Raw genomic sequence first — 14,775 nt, forward strand, 5'->3', positions numbered from 1 at the left:
GTATGTATAAAATAACAACAACGACAACAACAATAATAATAACAATGCATGCAAAATCCACCAGTTTCTTCCTTTAAACACAGTATTAAATATTTTTTTTCATTTTCTTCTGACCTTTTTAAATACCCAATATGTATTGAAATGGTAACCCCTTCCCTTTGCCACAAACTGGGTTTGCAGATTTAATAAAGGAGAGAAAATACAAAAATGACAATAAAGTATTGTTATGATAACCAATTAGGAAATATATCATGTTTTATATGTTACATAGGCTACACATGCACAAATATTACTTTCCATTGCAATATTTACAGACAAAGAAATGTACAGTATGCTTTCCTACATAGTGATGTCAGTTAGGAGAGATACAGGATAAGTAGACTAGAAATAGACTAGAAATACAGTCATAATGCAGGAATAAGGCCCCAAAGGCAACACATGAAATAAAAGTGCAGCAGGGAAACCAGTCAATCAAGAGTTTTTAACTTAGATTTGAAACTGGCTACAGTTGGGGTGCATTTAAAATCATCAGGAAGGTGGTTCTATCTGTGTGCAGTGTTGGAGCTAAAGCCTGCTCCACACTATTTGGTTCTGTATTGAGGTTCGACTGGTTGACTACTTCCTAAAGATCTAAGGGCCCTGCTGGGTTTATATTCTTCAAGGAGCTCAGAAATATATTTTGGCCCAGGGTTGTTGAGTGATTTATAAACTAGCAGCAGCACTTTAAAATCTATTCTATAAGTGACTGGAAGCCAGTGTAAAGATTTAAGACCAGATGCTCAGTTCTCCTGGTTTTTTAGAACTCTGGCAGCAGCATTCTCAATGTGTTGAAATTGTCTAATGGTCTCTTTAGGAGGACCAGACAAGAGAATGTTGAAAATGCTGATTTAGTTACTGCTTTAATTTGGCTGCTGAAGCTCAGATCTGAGTCAATCAAAAAAACAAAAAATCTAACTTGGGCTTTTGTCTTTATAGATCTGGAATCAAGCTGAGCAATAACTTTCATTCATTCTTCCTTGTTGCCAAATACGATTTCTGACTTGTATTTATTTAATTGAACAAACTTTAATTGCATTAAGCTATTTACTAGCTCTGAGCATTGACGGAGCAAGTCTATGAGACCATAATCACCTGGTGAGAGAGTTATGTAAATCTGAGTGTTGTCTGTGTGGCTGTGATAAGCAATGTTATTGTCATGTATGATTTGACCTAGAGGGAGCTTGTAAGGGTTGAATAATAGAGGACCCAGAATTGAACCCTGAGAGACTCCGCATGTCCCCAATGTATTTTATGTTCAACAGTATCAAAGGCTGCACTGAGGTTAAGCAGCACCAAAATTGATATTTTACCATGAGTATTTAGACGTATGTCATTTAGCACCTTTAGCAGTGATAGCAGTAAATGTTGATGATGTAGCCAAATTATTTTGCATGGTTGCAGCACTGGTCTGATATTTTAAATCACTCACTCAACTAACTCATTACATTTACTGAGAAATAAGAAGTCAGGGGCTTACTGTATTACTGTGGGAATTACTTAGCTTCTCAACAGTGGTGAATAATGAGAATGGTTGATATTCCTGTCAATGCTGTTTGGAGAAAAGTTTGTCTAGCCTTATTTATTTCAGAATTATAAATACGAAGCCTCTCTTTAAAAGTGCTGTAGCTTTCCAGAGATGGATTGCAACAATATAACACTGAGCACTGCATTCTGCTCATAGTATGACATTACATTTTGTGCATTTACCTGTCTATATCTTACATCTATTACATCATTAATCAGTGTGTGAAGCAGACAGCTCTGTCTAAGTTTGTAACATTCTGGACTTGTGGGTAGCAATTGCCACAACTCATGCTATGTTTTACCACTGACTGTTAACTCATTATCTTTTTTAACAAGTTTCATTATTTTTTATCTTATCAATTTCAGTTCTTTAAGAAAATGACTGAAGATTTAAGTTAATGAGGACATGCAGTCTCGACCTTTGTACCACACCTTCATCTTAAGAGGTCCTTCAGCATGATCAACATCTCTGACAGCATCACAGTTGCTGGCTTTTGCTATTTTGTCTCCTTATCGTCTTTCTGATCATCATTTATACTTTAAATGTTTCTACACTTCAAACCACATCAGTGCTCGACTATAATTGATTTATTATCTTTATCATTATTGTTTAATTTGAGTTTCTTCATTTAGCAGGGTCATGAGCTAAAAAAGAAAGAAAGGATACAGCACAATAAATCAGCCAAGAGTTCAGCAAAGATTATAATTAATGTACTGTATGTCAGTGGGCTATAACCCAGGATGCCTATCTAAGTTTTTAACCCCTCAATTATCCACCACCATAAAATGACACTGTAATATTCCATAGCACTCAAAATATGCAAATCCAACATGCGACATGTATTCATAACTATATTTTACTTAAACAAATAAAAAATGAAATGAAATGAAATAGCATTAAATGGCCTACAGACAAGCTGGTTTTCATAATAATTTATGAGATGCTTTGGCACTGCAACATCAACGATCATACAGGCCTAATCAACATGTGTTGAATCTGTCTTTAATCTTACATAATGCTGAGGAAACTGTTGAACTTTGAGGTGCAATTAAAGAAACCGTGGGAGGTCCGTCAGTAAATCTGAATTAATATGTTTTCAAGTGTGAAATGAGAGCAGACGCAGTTATGTAGATTCCAAGATTATCCCTGATACAATCTTTCAAGCGAATTTTGAGTTTGACCTCTGGGTAGGCTTGTTTTTATTTTTATATCAAACTTCCTAGAATATGTGCATACTAGGATTGTTGTCATTGTTCACCCTGGGGGATAGGGGTTCTTTATAATAGATTAGGAATGTTGATAAAATAAATCTAAAAGGAAGATTGAACATGTTTCTCAGAATTTTGAACCAGATTGTACTGATTTCCCACTCTGAGGCTTTATAAATAAGGAGGCTAGTGTTTCTTTGAAGAGACATTAAATAAGACCCTGTTACGCGCCAAGCCACCTCGCTGTTCTTGTTGGGACAGGAGCACTCACACATAATTAACAGGTGGTCCCCGCTGCAGTTTTGCATACAGCCCTGTGTATCAGCAGCTGCACATCTCAAAGACAAACTGACTTAGTGGGACTCCTGCCTGTCAAACATGAAGATGCTCTGGCTGAGTCTTCTGACTGTTATGATGCCCAGCAAGACTCTTGTTATGAGCTTGCCTCTCTGGAACCCAGTCCTGCCTACACAACCCCATGCTGGACCATCTGAAGCTGACTGGGAGTTTGCAGAGGTATTTATCAGTTTATACATGCAACTTGTGAGAAAGTATAAAAGAGAGCTTGCTTTACTGGTTTCTGAATGGACATGTTGTTTTATTTATGAGAGATTTACTCTGAACAGATTTAAAGCCCCACTATGTCGACCTGAACACTCAATTATGGTAGTTCTGATAAGTGCTGCATTTCCCTAAAAGCTTTTTAAATTACCTAAATTTAGACCCACTGATAGGATCTGTATTCTGTTAGTACTAGTAAAATACAGGTGATGGCTCCTGATATCATTTTGCAGTTTGTCAATACACTACACTTACAAATTCATGGCAACATAATTTTTTTTGTAGAACTGTTTATGCAAGTATAACAATAAGAATATTGTGAGAGGTAATCCCAAGTGAACTATTTTTTTTTCTTTTGTGACATGTACTGTACTGATTTTTTTTTTATCTTGGCATTTTTTCCTAACGACAATCATTTTTTCTCCCACTACATTACAAAAAAAATCATTCATTATATTCAATAAGATGACAGCAACAATCTAAGAAACTGCCATGAAATAGTTAATGTTAATAACTTTTCAGTTTAAGTAACCACAGTGTTTTGTGAGAGCAGGTCAAAACACATACAATAGCACCTCTTTTTCATCAGTGTGGAGTCAAAATCAGGTGCAAATCAGCAAATATATGAAGAACAGCATATTGCTTATTTATTGAAATGTATCTTGATAAATATATCTCTCACCATTGCACTTGTCTTAGCCCATATGCTGTGTACACCCTAATTAATCTGGTTTTTCATTTTATTTTATAATTACAGGTTTATAATAGTTGGTTTATAATATACAAATTTGATTTCTAATAATGATAAAAGTCTTTACATTATAACTTCCTAAACTAACTAATGAATTTCCACAATTTCTACCCCCCGAAAAACCTAAACTGAAGTAAAATCTGATGCATTGAGAATAGCCCTTTATGAGCTCCACTTGGCTCCACTATCAGTCTGACTAGACTAGAAGTCTACAAAAACAGCATTATCTTAAGGTATCATAATTAAAATCATGAGATAACAGCAGTCAAACTATGAGAATTACCGCAGTCACACATAGAGGTGCTGTTTGTTACAGATTTGCCAGGTGAAACACATTTTATGACTATCAATCCTTTCAGTGTCAGCTTGAGGTTGGAATGATCTTAATCTTGGAATGTAAGATCATTACAACAGTTTGTGATCAAACTAAAGACATTTTCCATATTTAACTTGGTGTCAATGGCTTAAATAATTGATATCACACAAAGTTTGATTTCTCAAGGTAACAAAATAATCAGTTAAAAAAGTTAAAAGGTGGGTTTTAATAGTGAGCAATCATATCTTCTGCATGATTTGATTTCATGTTTTTATATACTTCATTTAACGAAAGTCCCCCTATTTAGCATTTATGAGCAATATATAAGTGTTTCATAAATGGTTCATAACACACTATATGGTTGTGAGCACTTACAAGAAAAAGTTATAATTATTAACAAAAGTTGTAATTATTAACAAACACTGTACATGAATAAACACTTACAAATGTCCTTATACCTGCTTATAACTATATCATAGTTTGTTGTAAACATTTTATTAAATGCTTAAATACTATTTATAAATGCTAAATAGGGGGACTTAAAGCAAAGTGTTACCAAATAGTTTAGATATTTTAACTGAGTAACATATCAGTATATATATCAGTATATATATATATATATATATATATATAGTGAGAGAGAGAGAGAGAGAGAGAGAGAGAGCTATACAAAGTCTTATAGGGCTTTAGTGCACCTACAGGTCTTGTGGCTGTTGTTGACACCTACAATTACATGAGAGCAGCAATGGCCCTGCACTGTACTATTATTAAAGGTTCGAGAAAATGTTTGGAATGTTTACTGTAAAGACTGTAGTCATTTCATGAGTGGCAGAACATTCATGTTACTCCTCAGCTTGCGTGACTTTGTGGATGAAAAATCAAAGAATTTATACCCCCAGCAAATTGTTTTCAAGCTGCTTGTGTCAACTTGTGATCATTTTTATCTGCTTAGAAGACAGATTGTCAAACCCTGTGGGCACAGAAAGAGTGTTTTGTGTCTGAATGGTATACATCATCTCAGCATACATTCATGAGGTTTTTGTAATATCTACCAGTTTGCATATTGACTGAATTATCTGCTTTCAGGAATATCTAAAGCATTTCTATGGCTACCAGCCCAAGCCAGATAGACGGAAGAGGACCGCAGACAATAGTATTGATGGTGATTGGACGACTGGATTCTGTGATAAGGTCCAGGAGATGCAGCGCTTCTTTGGTTTGCCTCAGAGTGGAGAGCTCACCAAAGAGACTCTGGAAGTTATGAAGAGGCCGCGCTGTGGTCTGTCAGACGTTGAACGATTTGGAGACACCATGCGCTGGAAGAAGCACAACATCAGTTACAGGTTAGAGCTGATCAGAAACCTGTGCAACACTGATGTGACTTTTACTGAAAAGCAAGCACATCCCAGCCTAAATGATGATTGAAATAATCTCAATTCATTCCATTTGATTAAATTGACTTCAGGCATAAGATATGGTCAATGAAAGTTCACCACTTTGCAAAGGAAGTGACTGAAGTGAAAAGAGACTAAAAATTAATTAAAAAGAGATGCATCTGCTCTCCTTTCTGTGGAAGACATAAAGCATTAGATGCTGTAATATTAGAAAAGTTCACTAAAATTAAGAAATGCAATTCTACCTTTGCTCCTCAGGATTGCCGGCTATAACCTCACCATCCCGGCCTCACAGATCCACAAACTCTTCAAGGCAGCATGGAAGCTCTGGTCCAACGTTACGCCGTTACAATTTCGCAAGCGGAGCAGGAAAGAGGCTGACATTGTCATCTCCTTCCACAGTGGCGGTGAGCTCTAAAGAGACCACAGGCCTGTACTACGAAGCAGGATTTAGGGTTAGTGAGGTAACTTCAGGTTTAACTCTGGGTTTTCGGGGTTACGACAGTGGTTCACTTCTTACCGTGGTACATCGCCATAATAACAGAGCTTCTGACAAACAGAGAGATTGTTTATGACACTAATGATGATTTTAGCTGCATTTTAATTATGCAAAGTTGATTTTATCCCCAGAGTGACAGCTGGCAGAGTGGATGATTTTACACTCTGATTCCATCATTGCAGCTCAGAATAACATGAGACAACTGTGTCATGATACCTGGAAATAAAAACGAAAGCTTGTCTTTTATTAGAAAAATAATCCACTCTGTTAACCATCTCTCATGATTATAAATGCAACATTTTGGTCAGATAGACCTCATCAGTCATTAACTACTTTTCGATTCTTTGCTCCAGTAGCAGAAACAGTCTGACATTACTTTTTACTGTACATGTAAGTTTTTTTATGTGACATATTCAGATGTATGTATGTATATGTGGAAATTATTTCCAGAGTTTCTAGAACTTCTTACTCTGTTTTATGATTACAGATTATTGTTTACATTTCACTTCGCTGAATATGATTATTTGCTGTCCCTAAAACAGAAGTTTTCCACAGGTATTTTGTATCATTGCTTCATCACATATCATATGAAGTACTTCATTCATGGTTCTGATGATGTTGCTCGAAATTAACAACCCCCCTTCTTTCACATGAACACACTCATAGCTGGAAAACCCAGAGTTGACCGAGCTGGTTGATAGCCAACTTCATAGTACTGGTTATCTGGACAGCCAATGTTAGGCTCAGTGAAGCCAGCTAACGAAAATATATCCTGGGTATGTTGAACTTGCTTTATAGTACAGGCCCCAGATCTGCTTAGTTGAGTTGCATTGCAGTGATCATGACACAAAACATTCATGAGGCATTTACTGACTATAATGGACATTGGACATTGTTTGTTGCAGACCATAAGGACGGCTCACCCTTTGATGGCAAAAAAGGAATCCTGGCTCACGACTTTATGCCTGGGTTTGGTATTGGTGGAGACGTACACTTTGATGCTGATGAAGACTGGAGCTTTAATTCTACTGGTACTTGTGTTGGAAATCACTTACACTTACAGTAGGATTTTGTTGACTTATAGGAATAGATAGAGAATTCGGGGAAAAGCCTTACTCAATTTCTTGCCAAGTGTTTGATGAGAAGATAGATACGACCACTTCTGTCTGTCCATAAAAATATAAAACTACAGCCAGCCGCCAAACAAGCCTGTAGCTGCCCCTAAAGCTCACTAATAAACTTGCCATATTTTGTTTGTGTAAACCATACAATATCCAGACAGTAAAAACAACAGTTGTGGTTTTACAGGGAGTTATGTAGGCTAGCTTCACCCTGCTCCCCAATCTGGCAACTTGGGTAATTTCAGACAAACATACAAAACTTAGGGATTCATGTATGACAATAATAAAGTTTGAGGCCCATGCAAATTACAGGAGTTTCCCAGGACAAACAACAAAATGGGAGGGCACTGGCAAATGACGTTGAAATGCAGGAGAAACCAGGGAAAACCAGAAGTGTTGGCAGGTCTGATAGTATTGGTCCTCTAGTTTAACTTTCGACAAGAAAACAAATAAGCATATTTCATAAAATGTCTTTCTTTAACTTGATTTGAATACTTATGTATTACAAAATGAATGTAAAAATTTGGCGTACTATATATCTCATTTTGTTTGGTAATGTGAACTGGAAAGTAACTACACCTGAAGTAACCAAAGACTGACACCAAGTTGTATAGCAGCATCACAGACCTGACAGTTGGCATGATTTCTACATACTGAAGTCTTTTTTTCTTTATACCATTGATGAAAACTGTTTTATGCATCTTAACAACCTTTCTGTGCAGTGAAACCCTCATAAGACTGGTTTCTGCTCCAGGTTTCAACCTATTTGCCGTGGCAGTCCATGAATTCGGCCATGCACTTGGCCTGTCCCACTCGTCTGATCCTGGAGCTATCATGTACCCATCATACAACTTTGCCCCCAATTATGAGCCTCAGCTTTCCTTCCGTGATGTCAAAGACATCCAACACTTGTATGGTAAGTTCAGATGGACTCATTCATCTTTACTTTTGTTTTGCCCTCAGCCCAACAGTACAGTATATTCCCTTTTTTAATTAAATATGTACATGTATATTGGATAGTTTTGCTAATAAAATATTTACGTATATATGCATGGTGAGGCCTTAGTAATTCAACACAGCAGTGGTTTGGGAAAAAACACAAAACTAAAAGCTAAAAATTTTTATTTGACTTTATTTGAAAATAAAATGCTGAATTGGGTACAATTAAAAGGACAGGGCCTAAATGAACCTGTTAAAAGTGCACTTAAGCTGATTACTTCTGTTGGCTGCAGGTATTGGTTCGAATTTTGCTGAACTATCCTCAAAAAACCCTCCTCCAAGAACACCTGACAAATGTGACCCAGATCTGTCTTTTGATGCTGTAACACAATTACAGCAGGAGATCCTGTTTTTCAAAGACCGGTATGTAAACTGTCTCTAAAATTCTACATCATGAAGGGTGACAGACAAATATGCTTCTCACCTGTTGTCTTCTTGGTTCAAGGATTCTTGATAAAACAATAATTGAAATGGTGTTTAAGATAACTTTCTCATGCCTTTTCAGATTTATGTGGCGTAAACATCATCAGTTTGAGGAGACGAAAATCACTCTGATTAGCAGTCTGTGGTCTGACAGTGTACCTTACTCCTTGGATGCTGTCTATGAGAATTCAGGGAGGAATTTTCTTCTGTTTTTCAAGGGTAATACTAAGTAATATCCTAAAAGAGCATCATGAGCAGTGCAGTATATATACTTTCACTGACCTTTGAAAAAAGCAGGTATACATGAATGGATAGTGTATATGAAACACATCTGTAAATATAAGAATATAGCGTTTTTGTTGCAGGTCATCAGTACTGGATGCTGAGGCAGTTAAATCTCGAGGAAGGTTATCCAAGAAACATCTGGGACCTGGGCTTCCCCTCCAGAATAAAATCTATAGATGCTGCTCTTCACTTCACCAATGACCACTATACTGTGTTCTTCACTGGCCACGAGTGTTGGAGGTATTTAAGGTCCTACTGTTTCCCTCTGATTCCTGTCTTTATACTAAGCCAAAGCTTAGCACCTGCTGGCTGTAGCTTTAGCTTGAATGGGCACATATAAGAGTGGTATAGAGATTTTCATCTAAATCTAAGCAATGGATGGGTCATGGGTACAATATTTATCCTCTGTAATGAAATGCAGGGCCGTGTTGGTTGATTTCATCAACTTGCATTAATGTGGAATGAGCAGCATGTCAGAGTAGCCACATAGCCACGTGTAGACATGATTGTCAACTGCACAATGGTTTTCCTGTCTTCATGAAAGAAACATGCTCTAATTGTTCCACTTGTTTAAAAGTAAAATTACTATCTATCCAAATCCCCAGATATGTTTTATATGCCAATAAAACTATTTGCTTTCAAAAACAAAAACCCCTGAGTGGTGAAAAGGCTGCTTCTTTAAAGGCATTTAGCACTTATTGTTTCTAAACAAAGAAGTGCTCATTTTAGCCATGGAGTGGTTCAGAATGTGTCATTTTACCAACAAAGTTAAACAATGTTAACTTCAAATTTATAGTATTATTCTATTGTGACAACAGATTTATGTTCTCATCAAAAACAGACAACATATCAAATGACTTAGACGTGTTTCCTATGTATTTTCTTAGTATACAGAAACTAAGTACCACAAAGCTTATAATGTGATACAGGAACAGATCAGTGCTAAACACTAGAAAGACTGAACACTAAAAACATTCACAGATCTAAAAGTGTAGTTTCACATCAAAAAGTATTAATGTATGTATCAAATACATGACTTACACACTCTTGTATATGTATCTATATACACGACATACAAAAAATAGCCTACAAAGCTGACATGTTAACGCTGTTATTATTCTAGTTACTTTTAGTATTTAAAAAGTCATAATTCTAGTTACTTTAAGCATATTACTCAATATACAGGTCAGCTTAAAAACTAAGAATGAAGACATTCTTACAAGCAAGCAGCCAGACCTCCTGAACACTCATTCACAAATCACACAATATAAACAGGTGACTCAACCACTTAATTACAATAAGGATCAATTTCAAATGAATCAGGCTGTTTCCATGTGAGTCCAGACAACTCACTGTGACTCTTCAACAGCTTAATTGTCCAGGAAAACTACTTACAGCACATTATATGACATTAATTGTCCAGGAAAACTACTTACAGCACATTATATGATCTCCACTGCTTTCTTGTTAAGGAAATAAATTCACACAATAACCACAGAGAGAAGTATATCTGACTCACGATTTCTGATGTCTTCTTCTTTCTTTCATGGAGTCATAATATCCCGCTGCATTTGTGGCTTTCTCTGTGGGTCAAACAGTCTGATATTATTAGCAACAATGACAAACAAGCTAACTCTCCCGGTTGTTTCATTTAAATTATGTTGTTAACATTCTACTGTTGAGAGGAGTTAACTTGAGAGCAGCAGCACACCACCGCAATCCCTCCATGTGTCCCTCCACAGCTGAGGCAGTGAGGCTCAAAGCTGCGCAAGCAGAGCGGGGCCCTCCATCCCCTCTCCGGCGGTGTCCTGCCGCTGCTGCGCCCCCCAGTCCAAATCCATTCTCCCGTTAGCTTAACAACAGTCCTTCAGGGCTGCTACAACAAGCTAACTGTTGTGTTGGCTAACGCAAGTAACTATCTGCTGCTTGATTAAAGAAAGGGACATTTGGATTCTGTTTGAAAGGCCTAAATAAAATGTAACAATTTAATGATGTGTTAAAAAGTAGTTTGCAATTTGCACGTTATAGCTTCTTTTCTAATATGCTCCTGTATGAATCTAGCCTATCTATCATTTCACTGCATACAGTGGTAGAGAATCAAAGATGAAATTCGGAAACTGGCATAGCACCAATGCAATGTCATCACTTTATTCTGGTAACTGATTGGTTAGAGAGGATGTTCTCTCATGGAACGTCATATTACGTGTTTTGGCCAATAACAGATTAGCATGAAAAAAATGAAGTACATTGAATTGATATAAGGGATACCACCCTAACCCTAACCCTAACCCTATGGAGGCCAGCAGGAGCCCGTCCTCCTCTGCCCCCCACCACCACTTTGCACACACTGCCCACTTCGCCCATCTTGCCTGCCCTGGACATGTCACTGTTGAGGCATTTTAATGAGAATTTCAATAATGGATTTCTTCCAATTATTTTACAAATGGTACTGAGATCTGGACATGGTTTATTTCAATCAATTACTCTTTTTCTATTTTTTTTTTTTTTTTTTTTTTTAATATTTTGATCATCTCCCTCTTGCCTCTCAAAAATAGAGGAGCAACCTCCTCTGCCTGTATGGATGAGCCTCCTCTGCAGTGAACAGAGCAGGTAGGGCTCCCCATGCAGACATAGGGAGGTTGTGGTGGAAACTTGAAAACTATCAAATAAGTGTCCAGCAGTGATAAAATGGTGTCAAATGCTTCATTTATATCAACTATGTTTTAAGAGACCAGTTCATACATTATCTGCATAGTTAGTGAAGTTGAATTATTCTTTCTTTTGAATTTATTCGTTTTAATATTCTTCCAAAAAGATCATCATCAGTGTTACACTTTGAGAAGAAAGGAAGAGAAAGACATGTCATATTCTGATTTAGCAGGTCTTATCATGTCAATAACCCAGTTTGTTTGTCATCTAAATATTTGCCCAATTAATGATGCATTAACTACACTACACCTATAGTTCCAATTCTCTTGAAATATACATACTAGACTAGACCAGACCTTAGGTATTGTTGTAGTAGCACCATATAAAATTCCTGTGTGTATAAAACAGAATGGCTTGTTGTCACTGCCTTGGCTAATTGTAATCTTCTGTGTGTGTAATCAGGATGACTTTGCTGATGTCAAAAGACAGAGCAGGCACTGTGGTTAACCATTTTTCCGCAAAAAGTGCACCTTTATTGTATCCTACCAGCAGGAAAACATAGAGACAAGGTTCTACCGTGTTTTCTTTGTGTGAAATATCTAGGTATGACGAGCAGCAGAAGACGATGGAGGGATCACCAACACTCATAAAGCAGCAGTGGCCGGGGATCCCATATCCCATAGATGCAGCTGTCTTCTATGAGGGTAGTTACATCAACTTCTTTTTCCACCTGCAGTTTCATAAAAGGTGTCATATAAAAAGGTTCTGTGCACAACATGATAACAGAAAGCTTTCATTAAATTAAAGTTTTAAAAATATCAACAGTGCATTTCACATCACCTGGTTTTCTTCATCAACTCGACTGCATCATGATACAGAAAAGAAAAAGAATATCAAGGTTAAATTAGGAAGGAAAACTAGACAAACAGGCTGAGGGTGATAAAACATACCTGCATGCTTGTAAAACATGATCATATTTATTAGATGTGTTCGTGCACAAAGCAAATCCTCACAATTACTTGTGATAACAGATGGTGAAAGGAATGACAGAAATCAGTCCCTGTTAATAAAAGAAAAAGATAAAACAAGTTTAAGTTAACATTCCCTAAAATGCAGAAACCTCAGTGGCCCCAATGATAATCAGATATTATATAAAAAAAACGCTACTCATAGCACCTTCAATGTGTTATCGTGGTAAACATTGAGCACCCTGATACATTTTATATTTAACAATAATTATTCTTGATTCCCAACAGGATTTGTGCACTTCTTCAAGGGGAATGTCCACTACAAATATGACTCCAACTCCAAACGTGTCGTCTCCACTGGCCCTGCTAACGACTTGCTGGAATGCAAGAAGGACAACAATGAAATCCTGATGGAGGGCAGATAACTGAAATAGATGCTGTGTATCTGCTGTGTGTGTGTGTATACACGAAGTGTTACAAAACTGTATATTCAGCAATAACCACAATGTGGCAAATACCAATTTGGGAACTGATGAATAATCAAGGGAAGTGGTTAAAAGTGTTGCCTCAGTGTGTAATACAATGTTGTAATAATGGTATTTGTACATTGTTTTAAAATGTTTTGTGTTGTGTTTGATTTTATAATTGTCTGATATTTTATTTGAATGTTGTTGCTAGATATGTTTGTGTTCTGTGAAACTGTGATCTACTTCTCACATATTTTGAGGGCAAAATTGTAACGTTATATTTCTCCAGAGTAAAAAAAAGAGAGAATCTTTGTTTTTTTTATTGCAACACATTCACTCTGTTTGCATGCACTGGTGTTGATCAATTAACCTGAGACAATACTTTGCACAAGAAGACATTACTTTTCCTGTCAATGTCCAATATTAGGTAACAGTGACCAAAATGTAGCTTTCCATTAACATTGATGTTCAAAGTGGTAATAAATTATTAAAGACATATCAGGGTGGAAAATAACCACCAATAGTTGACCTATGCAGCTTCACCATCACATGAAAAACCCTTCATGCAGGTACAGCAGCATTTCATATGTTATAGATTAACTGACTTTAGTGCTTTTTTAAAATCAATGGAAGTTACAAGATGATAATGCCATTTTCCTGTATGTGACTCACGTCAATAAATGTAATCGATATGACTGCTTGGATTTTGTGATGCGGTATCTGATTAAAATTGTGCAGCATGATGAATAATCGCTGGCATGTACAAGTACTCCCTAAACTGTCAGACCTTTGAATTTAAAGTGAAGGGAAACATGACACAGCCTGTCTGTGTTTGCACACAGGGAAACACAGAGTTTGTGGGTCAGACTGTTAATGACAGACTGGTTTTGGAGAAATATGAAGATGGATTAAAGAATATCAAGTACAATAAATTTTCAAGCATGCAAATGGTGCAAGCACTGCTGTACCTTCATATTGTTAAAAAAAAAAAAAGTCTGGTTGATTGGCTCAGAATGTGAATGTGAGTTTGAGAGTGAAGGAAAGCACAGATGAAAGATGAAAAATCATTCAGTTAAATTTTGCTTCAGTATATACAGTATTTACCCAAAATTTAATGTAATGACCAACCTCTGCCAAGGAGCTTATATTTTTTTGGTGTTATTTCTTTGTTATATTAATAACTATTTAACTGATTTAAAAAGTGACCTATTATCAGATTTTGACTCAAACATGTATGGATGGATTTGAGAAGTTGACGTTTCAAGTAAAGAACAAGAAAAAGAAAGTAAAATCCTGCTTCTAACAGTTTATTGCGTGATTTATTGACATAGCCTTCTGAGCCGGTGGAAGTCTGCTGAGGGGCAGAGTGGGCTCATCAGGAGAGGGGCCTTGAAGAGACAGGAGCTAAAACGGCCTGTTCCAGACAGAGGCTGAACTGAGGGGCTGTGTAAAGGGTCAGTATAAGTTAAAAAGGAGTTTTTTGAACTGTAAATCATGCAAAGATATTTTAGTAGAGCCCCAGATAAAAAAAAAAAAAATAGACCTGTAAATGTGAATAACATGTCCCCTT

At 36.7% G+C, this 14,775-nt stretch overlaps 1 protein-coding gene across 1 annotated transcript; it reads left to right on the forward strand.

Annotated features, from left to right (window-relative positions):
* The first annotated feature begins 1,346 nt into the window (after positions 1–1,346).
* On the forward strand, positions 1,347–13,946 carry LOC122995391 (matrix metalloproteinase-18). The gene is made up of 11 exons (XM_044370601.1): positions 1,347–3,288; positions 5,487–5,743; positions 6,053–6,201; positions 6,984–6,986; positions 7,199–7,324; positions 8,169–8,330; positions 8,647–8,776; positions 8,919–9,055; positions 9,202–9,361; positions 12,374–12,474; positions 13,027–13,946. The coding sequence occupies exons 1-11, from the start codon at positions 3,151–3,153 to the stop codon at positions 13,161–13,163; spliced, it is 1,500 nt and encodes a 499-aa protein (XP_044226536.1). The 5' UTR covers positions 1,347–3,150; the 3' UTR covers positions 13,164–13,946.
* Positions 13,947–14,775: the final 829 nt, after the last annotated feature.

This window comes from Thunnus albacares, chromosome 13, assembly GCF_914725855.1.
Source record: "Thunnus albacares chromosome 13, fThuAlb1.1, whole genome shotgun sequence".
Classification (NCBI taxonomy): Eukaryota; Metazoa; Chordata; class Actinopteri; order Scombriformes; family Scombridae; genus Thunnus; species Thunnus albacares.

What these genes read in the sequence shown, in the direction of transcription:
- LOC122995391 (XM_044370601.1), top strand. Translation starts at nt 3,151, where the DNA reads ATGAAGATGCTCTGGCTGAGTCTTCTGACTGTTATGATGCCCAGCAAG. An exon ending in ATCCTGTTTTTCAAAGACCG is followed by an intron (nt 8,777 to 8,918) that starts GTATGTAAACTG and finishes ATGCCTTTTCAG; the next exon opens with ATTTATGTGGCGTAAACATC. An exon ending in TGCAGCTGTCTTCTATGAGG is followed by an intron (nt 12,475 to 13,026) that starts GTAGTTACATCA and finishes GATTCCCAACAG; the next exon opens with GATTTGTGCACTTCTTCAAG.